General features: G+C 32.4%; 1 protein-coding gene across 1 annotated transcript; it reads left to right on the forward strand.

The window, feature by feature from the left end:
- The first annotated feature begins 5,886 nt into the window (after positions 1 to 5,886).
- Positions 5,887 to 23,858, forward strand: LOC118186085 (protein yippee-like 5). The gene is made up of 3 exons (XM_035356133.2): positions 5,887 to 6,228; positions 13,542 to 13,711; positions 21,517 to 23,858. Exons 2-3 carry the CDS (start codon positions 13,551 to 13,553, stop codon positions 21,713 to 21,715), a joined length of 360 nt encoding a protein of 119 aa, XP_035212024.1. The 5' UTR covers positions 5,887 to 6,228; positions 13,542 to 13,550; the 3' UTR covers positions 21,716 to 23,858.
- The last annotated feature ends 695 nt before the right edge of the window (positions 23,859 to 24,553 follow it).

Raw genomic sequence — 24,553 nt, forward strand, 5'->3', positions numbered from 1 at the left:
ACTCGTTACTATCGTATCGTTACTCGTTACTTTCGGTAAAATCCATCGGTATCCGTATCCTGAGCCTATTTTATCGGTCTACGGCCCTAAAAAGGGCCTTGAAACGTCGCATCGCATTGAATCACGTGAGCTTTTCTACCCCGCGGGAACTGGGTAGTGCTGCGATAGAGAGTTTTGCGTCGCATTTTTGAGTAGAAATAATTCACTTTATTTTGGCTATTATTTTTTGGTGCACTGGATATGATTCATTATTAAATTTTCTATTGCTGTCAGGGCTTAGTTTCTAAAGACAGAAGCGCCTACGGAAGGCCGTCAGGAAAATAGGAAAAAATAAAGAAAGAAAGGAAATAAATATTACAATAATAACATTAATTAATAATTAAAATAACAAAAAATTACTTATTAAAAAACTTAATAATTAAAATAATAAAAAAATAGTGATTAAAATAATGAATAATTAAAGTAACATAATAATTAGTAACTGAAGTATAAAATACTTATAAGTAAAATTTAATAAAAATGTAAAAACAAATAAAAATTAAAATAATTTTTAAGTTTATGATGATTAATTAAATAATAAAGTAAAATACCAGATCTTGTCTTATTGGCTTAGTATCGTTTCGTCCTTTCTCATTTCATCCCCAGCTCGAAAAAGTGTTATTTCGTTCGCTGCCTTCCCCCACCAATTCCCTCTTTCCCGTTTCATCCGCTGTTTGAAAAATAAGTGTTTACTTTACGGTAAGGCGAACGTCTGTTTACTTCAATTAAAATGGTTTAGAAGAGATGACTCAGAAGACTTCAGGAGTTATTTATCCTTGGAGATGACTGTTTCTACTTCGACTTAGCTTTTGATTTTTTAATAATATTTAATATTTTATGCAGACAAATTATGTTGAGCAGAATAGTGAATTTCAGACGTGTTCAAAAGGTGTGTATCTGAATATAATAACATTTTTGTTGTATAGTATCCATTTTTTTAATTTCACACATTTCTAAAGCAACGGAAGTACGGTATCACTATTTTGGCACACACATCAAAAACATGTATAATTAAGATTAATGTTACATTCCTTATTAAAAGTAATGGGTCTTCATTAAATGCAACCATTCATGCTTTTAGAGGATTTTACATGTGGTGGTCTTAAAAAGATGATGTTCACTACCAATGTTTGTTTATGTTCCCCAAAATAGAGATCTCTTAAAAGGTGACCTTTTAGAGATGTTGTAAATAGATGATTTGCTATAATTATTTTCCAATAGATAATGGAATTAATGTAATTTAATGTCAATAACTCGAGGAAGCAAGTTTAAATACGGTGCAACAAAAATACAGAAGTATTTTAAATGACGAAAATATTCATATTTTGTCAATATCAAATTTAAAAAAGAATTAATTTTGGACAAATTATGAAATCTAACTTTTAATGTCGTCTTCTGGTTTCTATATTTATATCTGGCAAAGTTTTATACTTGTTATGAAAAAATAAAAATGCAAGAAGTTTGAGTCCCGTAGGACAAAGATTGACCGGGAAATTTAGTTTCAAAATTTGCAATGTTTGGTGCCATTCGTAACTTGCCTTCGGGTATCGCTTAATTGAGTTAGAATAATTCGAGGAAATAAGTTTAAATGAAGTGCAGCAAAAATAAGCATAATTTAAATAGTCGTAGAAGGAAGTCATGCGGAATCCATATCAAATTTTCACTTTTTCATAATGACCATAAAACTTTCCCAAATAAAAATACAGAAACTGGGAGACCGCATTAAAGATTAGCTTTCGTTATTTGTCCGTTATTCGTTATTTCGTTTGCTGCTTCCCCCATTCGCTTCATCAGACCCGCTAATGACGAAAGGGTGAAATTTCCCCGATTCATCCCCTTTCCAAAAACTCCTAGTTGAGACTGTTATTTGTTGAGACAAGGAATGCTATGTTATAAATGTCAACTTGCTTTTTACACTTAACAATATAATCGATAAAAACATTCGCATTTGCATAGGTTAAGTACGAATTAAGAAAGAACTTAAAAGAAATTTAGAAATCTATAAAAGGTAAGGACATTTTTATGTTACTTTATTAGAGATAATAGTGCACTAAATATTTCAATCAATGTTATTTCATAATGCTATGAGTATACCTTTATTCATTTAAGAAATGGCTCATCAGCGGTCGAGCGGTAAAATCGCTGAACACTGGTAATTCCGACCTGAGTTCGATCTCCGGCAAACGGGCTGGCTTCATAAGCGTTTTGTGGTTTTTTTTTCCCGTACCAGCTTACCACGTACCATACGAGCCAGCTTACCACGTACCATACGAGCCAGCTTTCCTAAGAAAGTGCTCTACGAAGGCCATTTTTCCTCTTAGGCACATAGCCCCAGTGTGTTTTGTCATAATCAACTAAACCAAATCATTTAAGAAATATATCAGTTGATCACTGCTCAGTGTACATCTGCTGTTTGCTTATAAAAACACTTTGTAAAGACATTTCCACTATTTTGCTAATAATTCTGGAAGGCTCATAGAATCCGAAATTATGTTACACTAGCTAACAGAGAACTTAAGTCTGCTTAATCTGCTTGACTTGCTTTCGTGTCTTTGGGAAACGTAAGTATATGCAGAAATAAATATTAAAATCTATCACGTATATTTGTAAAGATGTAAAGCATACTGTTTTGGTTCACAATAATGATAAATATGCATCATGTTACGACAGTTTTAAGAGATCACAAATAACTATACATATGCTAGACTTCTAACAAAATTTCTGTTACAATATGAATATGCATTTATTATTATATGAGTCGTAAAACGGCCCACCAGCGGCCGAGCGGTAAAGTCGCTGAACACTGGTAGTTCGGTCCGAGGTTCAAATCCCGTGAACGATCCGGCTACATGGGTGTTTTCGTGGCTTTCCCCATGTGTAACGTGTATACAAGCCAGTTTCCCTTAGAAAGTCCCCTGAGGCAGATAGCCATAGTGTGCTTTGCCATAATTAAACACACGCATACACACATAAGGCGTAAAATTCAGTATTCGTCAATTTTAGATTCTAGGTATATGACAAATTTTTTTTTTTTTTTTTTTAATTTTCGTTTTGTTTTTAAAAATTAATTCACTTTATAGCTCTTCTCCAATTTATTATAAAGGTATAGGAGTTAAATTTTGATTTATATATAATATGATATAAATTCATCATTCATTAATAATATTTTAATTTTTTTAATGATTTGTCTTCCATTTGTTGTGTATTTGTTGAATGCATAGCTAAATATTTCAATTATACACAATAAGATTCTGCAGAAAACAATTCAGCTGGCATGACAGCTAATTGCGAAAGAAAAATTAGAATCTTATTGCTCTTAACTCTTAGTACAAGCAGCCATTTTAAAATTGACTTTAAAATAAATTTATTCTATGGTCTATTAGAAAATAACTATACTGAATCATTTATTGACGACTTCTAAGAGGTCGCTTTCTGAAAGAAACCTGTATTTTTGAGAACATAAACATACGTTGATATTGAACATCACTTTTTTAAGATGCCAGAGCAAATGCACAGAGCTCCAAAAATCATCTAAAAGCATAGACGGTCACGTTTTAAAAGGCTGACTACTTTTAATAAAGCTTGTATATTAATGTTCATTATACATTTCTCACATTTTTACTTTCTTTCAAAACAGCGATACTGTGGTCAATTGCTTTAGAACTATGTGAAACTAATAAAATGTGCCCTATGTTATAAAAACCTAATTATATTCAGATACACACCTTTTGAACATGTTTGATATCCATTATTCTAATCAGGATACTTTGTCTACAGAAAACATTGAATCAATATTAGAAATCAAAAGCTAAGTGAGATTAAAGTAGGAAGAGTCATATCGTCTCACACATTTTAATTGAAGTAAACAGGTGCTTACTTTATCGTAAAGTGAACACCCGTTTTTCAAACAGTGAATGAAAAGAAAAAAAGAGCCCACCAGAGCTCGAGCGGTAAAGTCGCTGAGCACTAATAGTTCGGTCCGGGGTTCAATTCCCGGCTAACGGCTAGCTGCACGGGCGTTTTCGTGGTTTTCCCCGTGTGTAACTTGCATATGAGTCAGTTCTCTTTAAAAAATCCTCCACGAAGGCCTCCCTCCCCGTAGGGGCAATAGCCCTAGTGTGCTTTGCTGTAACCGAATAAACCGAAACCGGAAAAAAAAAAAAAGAGAGAGAGAATTGGTGGTGGAAGGCAGCGACGAAACGTCGTCGTTTTAGAAGAATGGGCTACATAACCAAATTTCTATCTATACTCTGGTAAACAGTACATTATTTTCTCATCAAAAGCCTAAATTTAGCTAATGCTCGGCTTAGTTCTTAAATTGCAATTTTAGCCACAGCCCCCAAACAAGACGATGTCTGGTATTTTATTTCATTATTTAGTTATTCATCATTAATTTAAGAATTAACTAAATTTTCATTTGTCTTTAAATTTTTATTGAATTATAATAATAATCATTTAATATTCTAGTTGCTAATTATTTTATTATTGTAATAGTTATTTTATTTATTTTTATTTATTTATTTATTTATTCATCTTTCCTGTTGGCCTTCCATAGAGCTCCAGCACTTCTAATTTTAAAAATTAAGTCCTGACTACAACCAATGATTGCGAAAATAAAAGTCAAGTAACTTATTTAGCGATAATTAAATAAAATAAAAGCCAAAGCTTTTATTATATATATATATATATATGTTTGTGTGTGTGTGTGTACTTTAAATTTAATTATAAGGACATATATATATATGTACTTCACATTTAATTATAATTTATTTGATATATATATACATATTTACGTTTGGTAGCATTACCGATTGCAATAAAAAGGGAGGTGCACATCTAGATGTTATAACGGACCCATATACAAAATTTCAACGTTCTATAACTAATCGTTTCTGAGTTATGCAAAATGCATACATACGTACTTGCACATCACGAAAAAAATCCCTTTCAAGTATCAACTTAAAGTCATAATCATTAGTCATAAGTATCAGCTTTAGAGTAAATGGGATTACATTTAACAATAAGTTTTTTTTTTTTTTTTGAAAAAAAAAAGAGAGAGTCCTTCATTGCGTTCGTACGTACATACGTCACCCCAAAAAATAATTCACATGGATACCGTAATCGTCAAAAACGGATATTTCCGTTAAAATATGATACCCAAAGTTTTCTCGATTACAATAGTTACTACCATTTTATTTGATACAAGGAAGTAAAGAACCTATATTAACCTACATATTCTTATATAAACAATACCTAAGTGCAGTATATAAATATTTCAAATCAACAAAATCTCACTATGGCACGTTCAAGCAAAAAAATAAATAAATAATCATCTAAATTTTCAAATTACAAACATAAATAGCAATAGTAAAAAGCAAATACAAAATAACGCTTCCCGCTATCAAAATTGCTCATCTTCTTAAATGTCAACAACTAAACTAAATAGTATTTCAACTAAAACACATAATGTAAACAAGAATTTGCCCGATGCCCAAAAAAATTCAAAATTATCTATGAAAAATATGAGCACATTGTAACGCAACCGCATCATTCGCATTCGCATAGAAACCGCATCATTCGTATTCGCATAGAAATCGCATCATTCGTATTCGTATAGCAACCGCATCGTTCGTACTCGAACAAACCGCATCGTACGACAGATGCGAGTAACGAAATGAATTTGTGAGTACCGAATCGGTACTTCGAGTCAACCGATGTACCCGTTACTCAGTAACGAATACATGCGGTTTGCTACAGCTCTATTGGCTAAACCTTATCCGTGATAGAATCATAAGGATTGTAGTACATTGAAAATAATATCAATAAAGATTATATTTTATTTATTATTATCTTTTTTTCCTGCAATTTTTCTAAACATAAAAAAGCTGGAGATAAGGATTACTGAGCTCTGTTTATAAACAAGACATTGGGACTCGTGGCAGCAACTAATGAACGGAGCATGCGTGATTTGTACATTTGTGTGACTAAATAGTAGTTGATAGGGTTGACTTCAAACTGCGTTCTATTTGGCACTGAAGTGTAACGGTATTCATTTGTTACGCGTTTTTAATTTGAAGTTATTTTTAGTTAATATATTGTCTTAGTAAAACTGTGGAGGGAAAATCGTAGTTTAATGATATAAGCCCTAAACGCTGCTTGAAATTTGAAAGTTGAGACCATCACTTAACTGTGAGTATTTAATATTTATTTGGATTCAGGGTTGCCCTGTTTAACTAGATTTTATTTTCTGAGAATGGTGCGTGGTATTCCTTGATATGTCAACTGGATGCATTAATAAGTTAGTTTTTAGACGTTGCTATCGGTATCATTAAGAATTTGTAAGTTATTGTATATAATACTGGAAAAGCAGTTTCTAAATAATTTTTTTAAAGATAGGTCATGTTTCACTATAGTTCTTATTGCTTACGGAAGTTCCCTTCATATGTTGGAAATCAGCTGTGCGTAGATGTGACTAGTTCCATAACTCTCAAATTCTCTTATATCCTGAAAAAAAAAAAAAAAAAAAGGAACTCTCATTTGGTATCCGGGTATTGTATCGGATAATAAAACTGGAATTAAAATTTTTAGAGGGAAGCATAAATTAAAATAAGTATTTCACCAAATGTGGTTTAAACATTTGTACTGCATATAAGTTGAAGACGTATGTATTTATGAATTTCTGAACTAGGGTTTCGTAATCTACAGAACAGACTTTGTGTCTTTCATAAAATTCTATAATCTTATAAATCCCTAAAATCTTATTTTATTAAGTCTTAATTTTGTATGCAGTTGCAGATATCTTTTAAATAGTTGTATGCTGAATATTTTAAAATTTTAGGAAGTATTTATATATATATATTCTATCATCACAAAAATGCATATTGAAACTTTCTTGAAAATATATTAGGAGTTCTGAATATGGAGAGTAATAGACATTTTTAGAAAAACGTAATTAAAATTTTACATTTCAGGTGGCTCATATTTGATGTAGTTTTCAGAATGAATAGATCTTTTAAATTTGTGTTAGGTAACAAAAACCAATCAGTTATTATTATTCAACTTTTGGATAATGCGATGACCCATAAGGTTTTATCTCCTGTTGTAAAAAAAAAATGGTATACAGTTTTCGAACTAAATTATTGCAGCGAAAGTGAAGACCGAGATAGATTTAAAAAAATATTAAGTAATGCTTTTATTATTGGTTATTGCCATCTAAAATTATGATAATAAATGAATTTTTATGGCGTAAAATTTTAACAAGATAATATATTGTTAATGCTTTTCTAACAATAACCTTTCAGAGGATGGCAGGTGTGACTTAAATAGATGATTAAATTGAAATAAGAAAATATTATTGATTATCTAAGATGACAGATTAGTTTGATGCATCACCATGGTCATCAAAATTAGCAAGCCACTGCTGGTGTAAGGAATATATTGTTTTCTGTGTTAACTGGAATTTAAGACAAATTTTTTCGTATATCACGTTTAACCGGTTAATTTCAGTATATTAATACTAATTTATATTTTTTAAATGAATTTTTATTTAAGTTCTAAATGCTAATATATTGTCTTATGCTTAATAATATATTCTTTTCTGTGCTAACTTGAATTTAATACAAATTTATTTTCGTATATCATGTTTAACCGGTTAGTTTTACATCTACATGCTTATTATCTGTGAATTTTTACTACCATATGCTTAATATATTGTTTTGTCTGCTAACTTTAATTTACATGCACTAAAAATCATGTTTACAATATATCACGTTTATGGCTCGGCTCGGTCATCGTCGATGAACTGCGAGCTTGGCGAGTAAAAATGCAACGCCGCCAGCAGGTTCTTTCCCGAAGTGCCAACGAGTTTTCTGCAGATAAAAACCCAATTATTATATATGTGTGTCTATATATGTTTGTGTATATGTTACCGAAATTGGAGAATGTTGACTTTCACAAGAATGTTCAACATTCACCAAATATGTCGGTGAAAGATCGAATATAGCATTACATTTAGTACATTCGGACCCTTACTGGTGTATGTCAACAAACACAGGTATGCTTTGGTGTAGGTCGAAAAGAGAGAAGTATATGTACACGCTGTAATTGCAAAAGGAAGTGTTCCACAAATAAATGCAGTCGTAAAAGCAAGGGCCTCTTGTGCAATTCAAAGCGTCATAGTAGTTTAAGTTGTTGCAATAAATAAGATTTGAATCGCATAATTTAGTAAGTTTCTAACTTCTATTATTTTCCTTTCTCATTTTGAATGTACTGTGCGTTTTAAGTTCTTATGTTCTTAAGTTCGTATTTTAAGCCTCAAGTGCGTTTTTTCACGACTAAATTATGGAGAAGAAAATATAATATTCTTACATGTTCAACATTCACCATTAGTACATGGTGAATGTCGACATTTACCTGTGTAAGTCAGAAATAAGAGTATTTGGAAAATATTTCGGACACACATCAAGTGACTATATGAATGTTATTCACCGGTGAAAGTCGACATTTTCCAAATTTCGGTGTTTCACCATAACATATATATATGTATGTAGATATGTTTAGTTTAGAAAAATATAAGTTTCTAAGTTGACTTTTCAAAAGTAAATTTTGTGGTATGCATTTTATTTGTGAAAACTATTATTTAAATAATTATAATACATATAGAAAAATACCTGAATAACTGTATAGACAATTCTAAATGCTGCATGACAGGACTGTATAACCCTCAGTAAGAAAAAATTTATTTAAAAATTTTCAGAAGAGACAGAATAACAAATGTAATGCACAGTGTATTTTTTTTGGGGGGGGAGTGCATTTGTAGAATTAAATCTGAAGCTGCTAGAAATAAAAATTTATATTTACTGTATTACAAATTTTAAATTTGTATAGTCAGAAATTAATTTTGTAGTGTCTCTCCATAATTTAAAATGTCAAAATTATTATTAAAAATAATAAATTAATATAACAGAAAGATTTTGTAATTGTAAAATTTATTTAAATAATTTTTATTCACTTCCGTCGTATTTTCTTTTAATAATTATTTGTATTAGTGATGTTGCTTTGAGAAAAATATTTTAGACATAAAGGCATATTTTATAATTATGATCTAAAAATGAGATTTTTTTTAATTAAAATTATAATTAGAGTGTTAGTGATTCAAATCATTGATTTAAATTATGATTTTAAACAGCAGTTTTAAAAATAATCTAATTAAAATCATGTTCTCATTTCTTTTTAAATAATGGGAAATGTGTTAAAACTAAAGGTCTAAATCAGGGGTTCCCAACTTTTTTGTCCCTAAGAGCTCATTCTAGAATATCTGTTGGATGGCTGGCACGATTTATTTTTTCAAGGTGAATTTGTAATTGGATAGAGTTAATAATACATGCACAAAAAGAAAGGGTACAACTCTGATATACGCCCTAATTTCACCAAATGTGGCGATATGTGTTCTGCGCTTGTTTTTGGCGCGAATGCGTGTTCTATGGCAACCCTGTTGACGTTGAACAATCTTTAGCTGGAGCTCGTTGATTCGCGTCTGTGTCTGAGAAGATGGGAGGGAAAGAAAAAATGGTAGAAGTTGTTGAATTGAAGTTCGGCAAAAGGAAATATTGTGGCCATCCTGTTGAGGGGTAGTGGGTATTTGGAGGTGTGGAAAGAGGGTCTGGGAGATTATTTTTAATGGCTGTGTATGATAGAAGTAGGGATTTGTGATTTTATTTATTTGTGAACCATAGTATGAATTATCTGGAGTGTGTCTGGCTGTCATGTAAATACGATAGTGATTACGTGGCGGTATGAAATTTGTATTTCTGCTGCTCGAAAAAGCATTAATTCATGGTAAGTGCATTTTATTTTATTCTTGTTCTTATTTTGTAGAATGTTATGTTCATTGGTTATTTAGTATGAATTTCTGTCGTTATTGTTGTTTTTGAAACAAAATGCTGTGTGCATGGTATTATTTCAAATTTATTGTTATTATGTTATTTTACTAAAGCGAGGTGTGTGTAGATCGTAAATTCGTTCCTTGCCTAAATTGTGCAATTCGTAGATGTTTTTTTAAGTTTAAACCGGATGTTGTGTACATGGTATTCTTTGAAATTTATTGTTATGTTAATTTATTAAAGCGAGGTGTGAGTAGCTCGTAGATTTGTTCTTTGCCTAAATTGTGCAGTTCGTCGATGATTTTTTAAGTTTAAACAGGATGCTGTGTACATGGTATTCTTTGAAATTTATTGTTATGTTAATTTATTAAAGCGAGGTGTGCGTAGTTCGTAGATTCGTTCCTTGCCTAAATTGTGCAATTCATAGATGTTTTTTTAAAGTTTAAACAGGATGCTGTGTACATGGTATTCTTTGAAATTTATTGTTGTTATGTTAATTTATTAAAGCAAGGTGTGCGTAGTTTGTAAATTCGTTCGTTGCCTACATTGTGCCATTCATAGACTTTTTTTTGTGTTAAAACATGTCGCTGTGTACATGGATTCTTGTCAAATATTTTTGGTTAGAAACTTTACGTTTTTGCTATCTAAATTTTTTGTTTTTGTTTCGGATTTTTAGCTTAAATCGTGTGTTCAAAACGTAATTTTTGCAGGTAGAAAACCGCTTTTTGGAGACATTTTAGGCTTAAAGTTCGAAATATAGACAAAAAATTTAGATAGTAATATGGCAGCGTGTTGGCGAGAAATTTGGCAACTTGAGGGTGCATATCAAAGTAGTTCCAAAGAAAGAGATCATTGCATTTCACTTTGTGGTGGTATCTGTGTTGGATGCAATTTCTGTTTCATTAAAAATGAGAAAACTTGCACATAGAACTTTCACATTGATAACTAAAACATTTTTATCGTGATCGCACGGCGGTGGGTGCCCATGGGCATAGGGCTGGAAACCCCTGGTTTAGATAAGCATATGAAATATTCTTAAAGAGATTTTAATTACAGAATACGAAAATAGAAGCTTTTCAAAGAAATAAAATTGTTTGAAACAATTTTAACTAAGCCATTATTTTGGGAAAAAGAACTGTCACTTCCATGCCCATCTAGTCTCGAACATAAATCTGATAAAAGTACACTAATTCAAAAGACATGATGTATAATGTAAGTAAATGTGTTATAAAAACACCATATCGTTTAAAATAAGTAGATAAGTTTTTCCCTACTAATGTATTATTTTACAGTATATGAATACTCATTTCATAAAATTAACGGAGGTGCTGTCTCCATCTAGTGTCTTTAAGTGGTAAATTATTAATGATACATAAAGAACAAATAGACAAATATGGTTACATTTTAATTAATCAAACAGTATGTATGGTGCTAGACGGTTTGTCTAATATCTACCATAAATCGGTAATTTTTGAAACTATAAATACGTCATTAATACTGTATAGAAAAGAAAGTTTAAATCCATTGAAAAAGTTGAAAGCTAATTTAAGTCAAAAGTCTATAGTTATAATCAGACAAATGAAAAAACGGAAAATAGTTTTCAACTTATCTTTTATGTTTAGTTAACATATATACTTAATTTATTGGCAAGGATTTAAATATATCATATGTTATTGCATGTTATTCTCAAGTCATAAAATATTTTTTAAATCGCCAACTTGCATGAGCTAAAATTAATGAGTACAATGGAATTGGTTTAAACTCACCTCCTAAAATGTGTTGCAACTCATTATGCAAATTCTTTGAAAGCTTTGTAAAGAACTCTCCAGTTTTTGTGCAGACTGTGGAAGAAATTGAAATAGATAAGATGATTCAGTTGAATGTTCTTAATATGGCAGTCAAACCAAATGTGAGATTTTACTTCATAGGAAGCCAGTTTCAGTCACTTTGGATGAAATCAAGAAGGATAATTGCAGCATTGCTGAAGCTTTTAAAAGTTTGGAAAACATCTTGAAAATGGCATTAAAAAATCTTGATGAAAATATACATTCATCAACACATATTTTATTGCCAAAGTGTAAAACTGAAGCCTTATCAGCAAGTGAAAAAGGAAGGAATTGGTAAAAGAAAAATATGCGGATACTGCCTTTTCCAATGTTACATTTGAAATCTGTTATTCCACCTTTCTGCAGAGTCCTTTTTGACAATGAAGCAGTTGACTCACTTTAGTAGTGAAAATCTGGCTCTTAAAGAATGCATAGGGCCGGGGGGGGGTAATATGGATATCACAAAAAATGTTAAGCATAGTAAGAATTACATCAGCAGAGATTGAAAGATTGTTATCGAATTGCACCCAACAAGAAATCAGTTAACAATTAAAAAGTCAGTAAAACTTGTTTCTTTGTTTTTAACTCTGAATAGAGATGGCACTGATGACAATATAATGTGATAAATGTTTTGAAAGTTATGTAAATTGCAGCTATAAGTGCTATTTCTATACTTATATTTACTCTTTGTATTTATATTTACAAAAAAGAGGACTGCTGGGGTATTTTGCTGTAGTTATTTATTTTTACGGTAAAGTTGTAACTACAGGGAGTCCTTTTTGACAATGAGGCAGTTGAGTCACTCTAGTAGTGAAAATCTGGCTCTTGTTAATGAATGCATAGGGGAAAAAGATATGGATATCATTAAAATGTTAAACATAGTAAAACTTTCCTCCATGTTTGTTTACCAATAGATATCTGTGTGTAAGTTTAAATGATTAAAGTGACTTTGTGTGTTGCTGTTTTTGACAAACTGGAAAGTTTTCCAGTATCTGATCATTAAATCTGAAGCTGCTAGAAATAAAAATTTATGTTTACTGTATTACACATTAGGACATTTTATTAGTTTTATTAAACTACTAATTAGTAAAATTCTGGACAGTTTGTATTTTCTCTAATTCTTATTATATTAATTTGTGTGTGAAATTATGTATTATGATTTTTGTTTTAATTACTTCAAAAACCATCGGTTAATCTTTGGATTATGGTAACTTGGCGATTTTTTGGCAAAAATTTGGCGACCAACCCTGCTACAGCAACCTGCTAGTTTTTGTTTGGACGCCATTTTGTTTTCACAAAGTAAAGGAATGTTTTTTTTTTTACTCAACATCTTTTCCCAACAATCTGCTAGCCAAATTACGCTTATGTTAGAACTTTTATGGAACAAAAGTGCTTAATCATGACGAAGATTAGGTGCGAAATTGGCAGAAAGTGCAGAATCGCCCACTGCTTGCCGCGTTTTTAAGAATTGCACATACACGGTATCCATGTACACGTCGACCTATTTTCACTTAAAAAAAAATATCTCAGCATTGCACAAAAATGGCATTGCGCACACTCTTGACTTTATCCATGTACACTGCTAAAGTCCTAGCTAATAACCTTTATCACTTTACCAAAATGTCGCCAAACTACCTGTTACCATATTCCAAAGATTAGCCAAACCATCAATGCATGGAACGGTTTAATAACTTAATGTCAAAAAATTTTTTAAACTGATATTTAAAATTTTTTTACATACTAGTTGTAATATCTTGTGTTCTTAGGATTCTTATTTTTTTGCTTTCTTTGTCAGACATAAAGGATGGGTCGAATATTCCTTGAGCATATTGGAGGATCCCGCATGTTTTCTTGTGCAGGTTGCGATACCATTTTAACAAACAGAAATGAACTGATCAGTACAAGATTTACCGGAGCAACTGGAAGAGCCTTTCTTTTTAACAAAGTTGTCAATTTAACATATAGGTATGCAATAAATTTTAAAGACATAATGTTCAATTTTTTTAAAGCTATCTAAATTTTTTTTTGCTGTGATTATTTGATTTAAAAATGAATAGTTTTGCAGTAGTAAAAATCTAATATTCATATTAGTCTTGGAAAAGTACTTTGTTATAATTGGATGTGTATCAGTTTTTCAATTATTTTTGTTCAATTTTTTATATGCATCTGAATTTCTTAGTTTTATTGGTCACAGTTTAACTATTATTTATTATCTCGTCATATTGCAAAGAATTCCACCAGTGAGTAAGCAGTGGAACTGCTGAATGCTGGTTGTTTGACCCAATTTCAAATCCTAGTGACTAGCCTAGTTACATGGGAGTTATACCTTTTATGTATAATGTGAGTATAAGCTATTTCCTCATAAAAATTGTCCATGAAGGCATGCCTCTCTTTAAGCAGACAGCCCTCTTATGTGCTTTGAGGTAATCTAAATACTGATCCTATTTATGTTGTACAAGAGTATAAATTGTGGGGCCCTAAGATCACCAAATGTGGCAATATGTGTTCTGCGCTGGTTTTTGGCAGGATTGCGTGCTGTGGGATGGTTTGGGGGACGATGTTATTTGTACAGCAACCCTTTTGACATTGAAACTTTTAACTCTTTTGCTGCAGTGGTTTAATTGCCCATTGATTCGTGTTGTGCTTGTTTTGAAATGGCCTATGTTGCAATGAGAAACGTGATGGGAAGATAACATTCACATATTTTAGATTGTGTGCAAAGTAAATTTAGTATTAAAAGAAAATACATGTTGGAGTTGTTAACAAGTCTTTTGTTCACGGGTGTGTTTATGCGAATCGAAGTTTATTTTTGGAATTTCTGTGGAAGTCGGGACTTTTAAAACTGAGTTTGGCATGTCCGAAATGAGGAGCTGATATGAGAACTCGTATGAAGAATGGTGTTTCTGATAGACTTGTGTGGGTTTGCAGTTGAATGGTTGCTGGTAAAGTACAGTCAAAAGTCGTTAATCCAGACTCGTCGGGACTTCGGCGATTCCGGATTATAGATCATCAGTTTAAATCTGGTAAGATGGCATGCAGAAATTATAACATTAAAAATATGAAACAGTAATTTAGGAAATAAAGAACAATCATGATCTAAAGGGTATCAAAATTTACGTAAAAAAGCTTAATATTTATTTGTTTACTGTACTTTCTTCGCTATCGGAAGCGAATTATAATGACAAGGAATTCGATTTAAATCATATCAAAGACAGAGTACATTGAGATGAAATACTACATTTAGTAAGGAATTATAACCCAAATAAAATAAAATCAACTGCCCTGAAGATAAGGATAGTGCTGACAGATCGACTTCCAGTTCATTGCGCGCCGCAGCGTCCCCCCACCGCAGAGCAGCGTGAAATTGATAAACAGATTTCGGAATGGTTAAACGAACAAATGATATGCCTTTATCCATTTTTTGCAGCAATTCCACTTTTTGTTTAATGGACTTCGAAACATACTTTCGCTTTGTACATATTAGTAAATATATATCGGAAATTCTATTTGACATAATTGAAAGTTCAAGCTTACTTTTTACTTTTATAAAATTGCTCTAACAGTCTGCAAAAAATAATAAGCCGGATCCAATCTGAAGATTAAGGAACAACGCAATCTGCAACATTAACTGAATTAGATAATTTCAGCTTAGCTTATACCGTTCATTATACATTAAACGCGCATGCGTAAACGTATTTTGGACATGCGCACACGCATATTCGCAGCCGTAAAGACGCATGCGCAGAAAGTTTGTAGCTTTGAAGCCCGGATTATGGGTGTCCAAATTAACAACTTTTGGGCTGTCAGTAGAGTTTAAGATTTGGATTATGGTTTACGTGTAGTAAGTTAACTTTGGAGGAAGTTTTTATCATTACCTTCGAATTATGTGATATAAATAAAATTCAACATCACATAAAATATAAAAATATTATTATTTCAAGTCAAAATCAAAAAGATGCATAATGTTATGCTTGCAAATTTATTCATCATCACTTATGGATCCGAGCTTGTTTCATCGATAAATTCCACTGCACTTTTGATTTAAATTTTAGGTTTAGGTTTTAAAAAATCTGTCATTAGAGATTGTTTGCTGTTGTTTTGCAAATCCTATTTAACCCTCCGAATAGCATGACCGGTTTTATCTGGTCATTATATTTTTTGTCGCTTGGTATGTATTAGCATATTATTTAAGATATTTTTCTTTCTTTAAATATAAATGTCACTTTAATGAATGTAAATTTAGAAATGAAATGATGATCACCTTAATGAGTGTAAATTTAGGAAATAAGTAAATTTACAAATTTAGCTGATAAATGCTGTTTAAATGCATGATGACAGATCCCAAAACCCGTACCACTCAGAATAACCTCCTTCTGGTCAGAAAGTTTTATTTTCCTTCCACAATGAAGCCTTGCAGTGCTGTGTTGAGAGTATTGTATGTTGTCATGACGTAACACAATGTCTGTCGATATACTTGATAATTTTACAGCTGAGGTTATAGAATGCACCAACAATCTGACCTCTTTGAAACTCGGTTTCATTTTCCTTCACCATGAACTTACAAATAATAACAGAAATTTGGAATTCGACATAATCTTGAGACTATCTGTAAAATATTCATATAAAAAAGCTGTGACTATTTTTACTGTCTACTGTACAAATGATATGAACAAATTCACTATTTTGAGTATATTTTTTATTATTTTGGACAACCCTTGAACATATATAATTTAAGCAGAAAATAAACAAAAATTGGGTATTGACCTGACCTAAGGCAGAACAGCCAAGGACATGAACATTCACTGACATTGTCTCTGAGCAAACATAACCATTAACAAAAAGAAAAAGTGTAGAACAAAAAGAAAATGAGTCTCATTAGCAAAATATAGGCAATGGGAAGAGTATAGCAAGGTATATAACTAATGGCAGCAAAACTCAAACTGTTACCTACTGTCCTACTAATAACTCTAGGAAGTGGCTGACTGTTCTGCTGCTTCCCCTTTCACCATTCACCAGCTTCCAACCTAATGGTGAAACACACACACACCAAGAGACCATGCCCACCATCTTGTTGGATTTGGTTAATGAGGTTAATTGTCAAGATGTACAAGGGCTGTCTGCCCAATGGAAAGAATGCCTTTGTGGATGACTTTCTAAGGGAAATTCGGTCATAGTCACATCACACATAGCAGAAAACTATAAAAACCGACCTTGCAGCCATCATGTTCGCTTGAGTTAGAACCTGGGATGAGCTACCAGTATTCAGTTGCCTTTAACCTCTTGGCCACTAAATAAGTTCATTTATGCCACTGTGTCTGCTGTATATCAAATACTAAGCCTATCAAATGAATATGTAGTAGCTTTACTTGGCCTCCAGTAAAGACATTGTTCCAGATGTTGCGGTAGAAGACAGGGTTCGTAGCGGTGCTTATAAGTCCTTATATTTGAAAATAAAATATAAAGGCCCTTATAGGTGCTTACTTTTTCTTTAAAGCCATTATTTTTTTGTTTTTAGTGCTTATTTTTTGCTTTTAGTGTTTTTTTTTTTTTTTTTTTTTTTTTTTTTTTTTTTTTTTTTTATGAACGTGCAATTTTTCCCTGTACCAAAGCCAAAACTAAATAAACAACTTTTCTTCCTAATATGGAATGTCAGATGGTGAGTCATACTCCCGGAAATAGCTTTTCCCTCTTTCTCTGCATTAACATAACCTTTGGTGTGCACAAAGAGTACAGACAGGTGCCCATCGTTCTATTGGTCAAAGAATTGCGAAAGCGGTAGAAAATTCCTCTACATTCGGCATTCTTTTCCTCCCACCCAAATACTACACACGTTTAAATTTCTATCAAGATCCTTAAAATTTGCATTCTCATTCTGCTTGGTCAGTTCATATTTGTGTTTATTATGATCGTTATGCTTATATTATGAGCATATGTATGAATGTTTATAATAACATAGTTGCAGTAACTGCGTAAGTATAGTAAACTTCCAAAAATGGTTGTGTTTTAACACAGATTACCTTTCTAAGGAATAATATTCGGAATGGCTTAAATAAAGGGAAAGTAATCGAATAGTCAAAATAATTTCATTTTTTTGGCCAATATATTATGCAGTACGAAGGTTGGGAGGTCTCCCCTTTCTCCGCAAAATATTGAAACTGTTACAGTTCGCTGCAAAACAAGCAACGGATTTTTTTTCTTTTTTGGTCACTTTCCAATCTGGATTGAATAGGACTAAAAGTTCTGCGGTCTACCAACCCAAGTGAAGAATGATTCTATTCCAGAAATTTAATGCCGTCTGTTGAAAATTAGAATGAAAAACACCCCAGTTATTTAGTTCTTTATTCTCCCAATACTGGCAGTTGTTGATTCCGATTGCGTAATATCACGTAGGGAAGAATTACGGCGTACATATTGTGCAATAACATTTGCGATATTTTGCAGAGATAATTAATTTTGATGTTCAGCCCGAGATTTGTTTATGAACACTTACTAACTGAAAGAGTTTTACTGTGCTTGCTAAGCAGAATATTTTTTAGTTCCGTTGGTTTATTTTTATATGATGCATATATTGAAATGTCAAAAGCATTTATTTAGCAACAAAATCTAAAGAGCGGCTACAGTCTACTGCTCCGCTCCTTCAAGTTACGCTCGACTGTCCGAATATTCGCCAATTCCAAGTATGCGGGTTAGTTAAGCTTTTACTGTTAAAGATGACTGCATGAAGCAAATTTCTGTCTTCTGATTTCAGAAATATTCCTCTTTTTTACTTAAATTACTTTGCTTGCAATATCTGTTAAGAGAAAACAGATATACAATGAAAATTTAGAAAATGTTCAGAATTTATATTTAAATTATTTAAATATCAGTATGAGTGGAAAAATAAATTGTATTTATTATTAGGTTCCAAGCGAATACAATAAATATGCCTTATATTATTTATTTTCTCTATCTTGAACTGAAATTTCATCATTAAATCTTGTAATATAGTTTAGTTCTTCATAGTTTTTTTTTCCTCTCATTGTAAACTAGTTCTGTAAATTGAACTATTATTTAAAATTAAAAACAAAAAAAAAAAGTAATTATTTTCCATGGTTGAGGTAATGCTTATTCTCTCTTAATAAGTACTTCATTTCTCATATTTTAAATTACAAGTCTAATTTTTAAGGTTATGCAGTTGTGTATGATGTAATTAGACAGGTGCTTATTTTTTAACTAAAATGTGGCTATGAACCCTGGGAGAGTTGTTTAACACTGTCAGTTTCATCATCATGCTATGATGTCCCATTGGGTTCCTGTTCTGGCCTTGGCCTGAAGCAGAGTGGCCAAAAGGACATTAATTACTAGATATTAATATAACTAAATTAGAGCCCCTAAATGTTATGGATATACGAGGGTTGGAACTTTAATAGTGGCAACACAGCTGAAAAAATGCTATGCAACAAAACCAAATAGTGTCACGTGTAGCACAAGTAAACTACATACCTACCTTACCTCTCAGCAAAAAGACTCGTCCTGCTTACGTCGCGCGCATGTGGAGTGATGCGAAGAACGGATCCTTGTATTAGCTCCTGGTCTAAAGTAAGTGTTGTCAGGATGTTTTCAAAACAAGAACAACGATGTTGGATAAAAATTGAATGTGCCAGAGGTCATGCAGCATGACAGTGTCATCAAGGGCTTCAAGAGGCTTGCGGGGAATCTGCATTACCTTACAGAACTGTAGCAAGATGGGTGAAAGCATTCAATGAAGGATGCCAAAACGTGGCAGACGTGCTGCGGCCAGGTCGAACGAGTGTCAGCGATGCAGACGTGCAAGCTGTTGCCGCACTAATGGACAGTGATCTCCGCTAAACGATTCGTCAGCTGGCCAGACAAACAGGATTAGCGCATACAACTGTGCTGCACATTCTGAAGGAACGCCTGTGCATGAAAAAAATTGCTTCACGATGGGTTCCACATCAATTGATGGAAATGCAGAAATGGCTACAATACGATGCTACCTGAACCCACCTGGAGCGTGAAGGAGATGCTTTTTTACACCGTATCATTGCGCTGGATGAGACTTGGGCCCGATCGTACCAACCAGAACTGAAACGCCAATCAAAAGAATGGCATCATCATGGGTCACCACGACGTTCGAAATTTCGTCAGAACCCCAGCAATGTGAAGGTTATGGTGATTCTCGTGTACGACTGTGATGGTGTCATCCTAACGCATACCGTTCCCCCCACAGCAGACCGTCACTGCGCAGTATTACTGCTCATTTTTGGAGCACGTTTTCCGACCAGCTTTGAGAAAAAAGCGACACTTTCTGCAGAACGCTCCTCTCATTTTGTATGACAATGCTCGGTCGCATGCAGCACAAGGTGTGACTGATTTGTTCAAGCGATGGGGCTGGGAAGTGCCTTACCATCCACCATACTCCCCAGATCTAAGCCCTTGTGACTATGACTTAATTCCTAAGATGAAGGAACCACTTCATGGCACTCGCTTCGAAACTGTTCCTGAGATTCTTGCGGCAGTAGACCGGTCCATTCAAACTATCAACAAAACAGGCGCTGCTACAGGTATTCTGCGACTTCCACATCGTTGGAAACGGGTTGTACACAATGCTGACGACTATATTGAAGGACTGTAAAACATGGTAACATGAATCACTTTTGTATTCCTTGTAAATAAATAGTTGCCACTATTAAAGTTCCAACCCTCGTACAATATAACAAAAATTTTGTGCATATAACTGAAATGAAAGGAATAAGAGGTAAGGCAAAATACACCCGATTTTTGTACTGCTATATTTAGTTGTTTCAAAACCTATTTACAAACAATTTGTTGTAAACAGAGTATCAAAAAATGAGGTAATGAATTTAAGAGAGATAAATTAACACTGTTGCTGCTTAAGATAAGTTATTTCATTTGCTTCTTATTTCAACTCGCCCACCAGCGGCCGAACGGTACTGGTAGTTCGGTCTGAGGTACGAATCCCGCAAACGGGCTGACTGCATGGGCGTTTTTGTGGTTTTCCCCATGTGTAACATGTATACGAGCCAGTTTCCCTAAGAAAGTCCTCCACAAAGGCATCCCTCCCCTTAGGCAGATAGTCCTTGTGTGCTTTGCCATAATTAAATACACACTAACACCTCTTATTTCAACTTTTTGTAATGTGAACGTGGAAAATATTTATTTCTATTTGAGAGTAAATTGATAACAAAGATTTGAAGACGGTATTTTAAAAACTGCGCTGATTTAACGGAAAAATTGCATGTGAAAGAAACGATAAGCATAAACATTGCTTTACAAAAAAAATAGTCTGGTAAAGAGGTGGCACCATCTAGTATAAAACTGAATAACTAACAAACAAAATCCAGTAGATCGCCAGTTGGGACAATACCGAAAATTTGCACAACAATGCTTTTCTATTAGCAATTCAGTCTGTCAAGTATATTATGTTTAAGCATGAAGTATGTTGTGAAGATTTTCTATTTTTTAAATATAATACATTTTTCATTAATATATCAAACTGTATTAGTTAAAATCATAATTTTAGCAATTTACTGAACATGTATAACTGGGCATCAAATTCAGAGTTTTTAGAATGCATATAAATTCTATCCATAGCATAAGAATAAATTATGTTAATTGTCATAAAATTACACAGTATAGCTGCATTGATAACAGTGGATGTATTGAATATTATTTCAAACTCTTCAATAAATTTTAATGTGTAGAAAAGGACACTATTTATTTTTGTTATTTTTTGCGTTTGTTTTCAGTGAGGTTCAAGACCGTGTGATGCTAACAGGGCGGCATATGGTCAGAGATGTTTCATGTAAAAACTGTGAAGCAAAACTTGGTTGGATATATGAATTTGCAACAGAAGAAAACCAGCGTTACAAGGAAGGACGTGTAATACTTGAAAGAGCTTTGGTGACAGAAAGTGATGGAGTAGATGATTATGTTGCAAATCACTGAAACAAAACATATTTGTTTTATGAAAACACATTCCTTTCATATTATAACTGTTCACAGTGTTTATATATATTCAATATTTTTTGTTAAGTGGGAAAAATATAGATGTGATATTATTTTATCTATCAAATTTAAGAGCATTAAAAAGGCTTGGGCATCAATCTCGTATTTCCTATACACAATATGCATTGTTCATGTCTAGGAAATTTTATTATTGTTAACTTTATTGTAATAAGCTTTTAAAATATTTTATTGCTGTTAATAAATTCCAGTATTCTGAAACATATTTGTTGACCAGAAAATACATCTTTTGCAGGAAAGCTATTTTTCTGTTTATATGGTTTACGGAAACAGTACTCTGATGCAAAACAATTCTAAGGGTATAGAGTAAATGATTTTTTTTTAATTCTATGTTAAGTTTTTCCTTTACTATAAAATAGCCTTTACTATAAAAATTAAGAATTTTTTTTTATAAAAAAATAATCTAAAAACAGAAAAAGCATTTATTCCATCAAATAGAGCATAAATATTTAATGCCAACAATTAATAACAATGAGGGAGTGTCATTTTTACTTTGGAAATGCTGTAATCATAAGATAAAAAAATCTAATTTTAGAAATGCTTGAAAGTAGTCGCTAAGAGATCAACATATGAAAAATACATAACATGGTAATTGTTGAAAATTATTGTTTACTTCCTTCTCTGAAATCTCTATTTAATGCCAAGCCTTAACTTTACAAAAACTATGGATATGCTTTATATGAATGAGTAAGGCAGTATGAGTAAAATACAGATCTTGGCTTTTAAAGCAGATTTTTCAGAGAACTTATTTCACTTTCAGGAAGTCTTCAAAATTATAAGCCTTTAAAAATATTTCCTAATGAGCATAAAGTATGTATATTCAAGCTGCAAATTTCATTTGATACAAAATCTCTAATATTAAGCAATAATTAGGAGGAAAAGTCAGTAAATATGTTGCAGGCTACTTTGAGATAACAAGGAACAGTATTAAGTGGTTTCAAAATTTGTCAGCAGGTAATAGTACTATTACTTTACTGCATCAGTGAGTGATGCTCAATCATTCAGATTGTCTCATTACTATATGAAAATAGCTCAGGTTAAAGGTATGTATGTTGGTGGAGGAGTATATTGTAACGCTTTTTTTCTTGTGCTGCTAGTCCATTTTTCAGAGATGAGTGAATGTGGTTGCTGCATCATGTTGCAACTTTTTACTAGTGTATGCTGTGTCAGCTTATTGTTCTATCGCAAGAATGCCAGGGCTTATACTCATGGACTCTTAGCAGGAATCTAAAAACTTGCATGTAGCAGGCATTAAGACGCTTACATATTGATAGGATAAGAATCTCAATGCACATAGTGGTTTAGTTTGAAAAATAAAATTGCTGCATCAGTATTTCATGCAATTTTATTTCTGTATCCATTTTAACGTATTTACTTGAGTACTTCACATAAATAACTTGCTTTATGTGTGTCAAATGTTTATTTATGTAATTCTGTAAGCATGAATATTGCATTTATAGTACATGAAATGTAAAACATCATTGCATTATACTGAATCGTTCCCTCTCTACTAAAAATTAACATAGAACTTTTTCAAAATTTGAGAATTTCATCCTAGGAAAGAAAAAGCTTTGCATGCAGCTGATCTTTAAACTTAAGTAAATAAGGTGATGCTTTTGTATTAAAAAGTAATGCATTTAAAAAGTTTTAAGTCCATGAGTGAATTGCAATGCAACCACCTATTTTTTATGTGCAGTTTTTTGGAAATACATAATGGGTGTTTATATGTCAGTATAAAATTTTTAATGCTGAAGTTGTATTTTAAAGGCATGTAATGTACATGTAATTGGTGTATCAGATTATTTACATAGATCACTTTTATTGATTAGTTGTCATCTTTGCTTAGTGTGAAGTTTGCATGCAATTGAAAAATTGCAGAATCTCATCCAAAAGCCAAAACAAATTATCTTTAAAAGTTTTGGAAATTTGAAATTGTTAATTTCAACAATATCAATGAAGTTGTTTAGAGCTGTTTTATAAAATTTGTATTAAAATAAGTGTGAAAAAAATTTTGTGTAACACATTTATTATGTCTTTTCCTAAATAAATATTTCATGTTATAGCTTCTGAATTGTATAATTGTTATACACCTGCTTGTACATACTTAAGCAGATTTTATTTCATAGGAATCATATTTTCAGTTTTACATGTACTAAATCTAATTAAGCATATATGAGGAGGGGAATCAAATATAAACAAGCCTTTTGTTTTAAACAAAATTTATTTTGTAGGAAACATTTACACTTTTATTAATTATTTTTTTAAATAATTGCATCCTTTTATGATGCATTTTCCCCAGTGTTTTGGTAATTTTTTTCATTCAGTTCTTGTGGAATGAAAGTTGATTGGTATCTAACCAGTTGCACACAAATGTTTCCACTTGATCATTGGTCTCAAAACGCTTGCCTCTGAGTCCTTTTTTGAAGGGTCCAAACATCTGAAAATTGCATAGCAATAAATTTGAACTGTAAGATGGATAATCAAGCATTTTCAACAGTCTCTGCTGCATTATTCCTGCTATGTGGGGCCTAGCATTGTTGTGGAGGAACTACACTTCCTGGATGGGACAGTTGATACTGAAGCCTAATTTGATCCAAAAGACTACAGTAGATTATGTTGATGGTCTGATGTCCGGTGTAAGAAATGCACAGGACCCCCTTTCAATCCCAAGAAACTGTGGCCAAACACTCCAGACAATTGAGTTTTGGCTTTCACAGTGTTTCATTGCCTTTCTTTCTTCACTCTATCTTGCACGCTTTG

This window comes from Stegodyphus dumicola, chromosome X1 (genome assembly GCF_044657685.1).
Source record: "Stegodyphus dumicola isolate Sdum_Otavi_A_Nest chromosome X1, ASM4465768v1".
In the NCBI taxonomy this organism is placed as follows: domain Eukaryota; kingdom Metazoa; phylum Arthropoda; class Arachnida; order Araneae; family Eresidae; genus Stegodyphus; species Stegodyphus dumicola.

Excerpts from the sequence above, each read along its gene's own strand:
- LOC118186085 (XM_035356133.2), top strand. The coding sequence starts at position 13,551 with ATGGGTCGAATATTCCTTGAGCATATTGGAGGATCCCGCATGTTTTCT. Across the intron at positions 13,712-21,516 it reads GTTGTCAATTTAACATATAG|TGAGGTTCAAGACCGTGTGA; the intron begins GTATGCAATAAA and ends GTTTGTTTTCAG.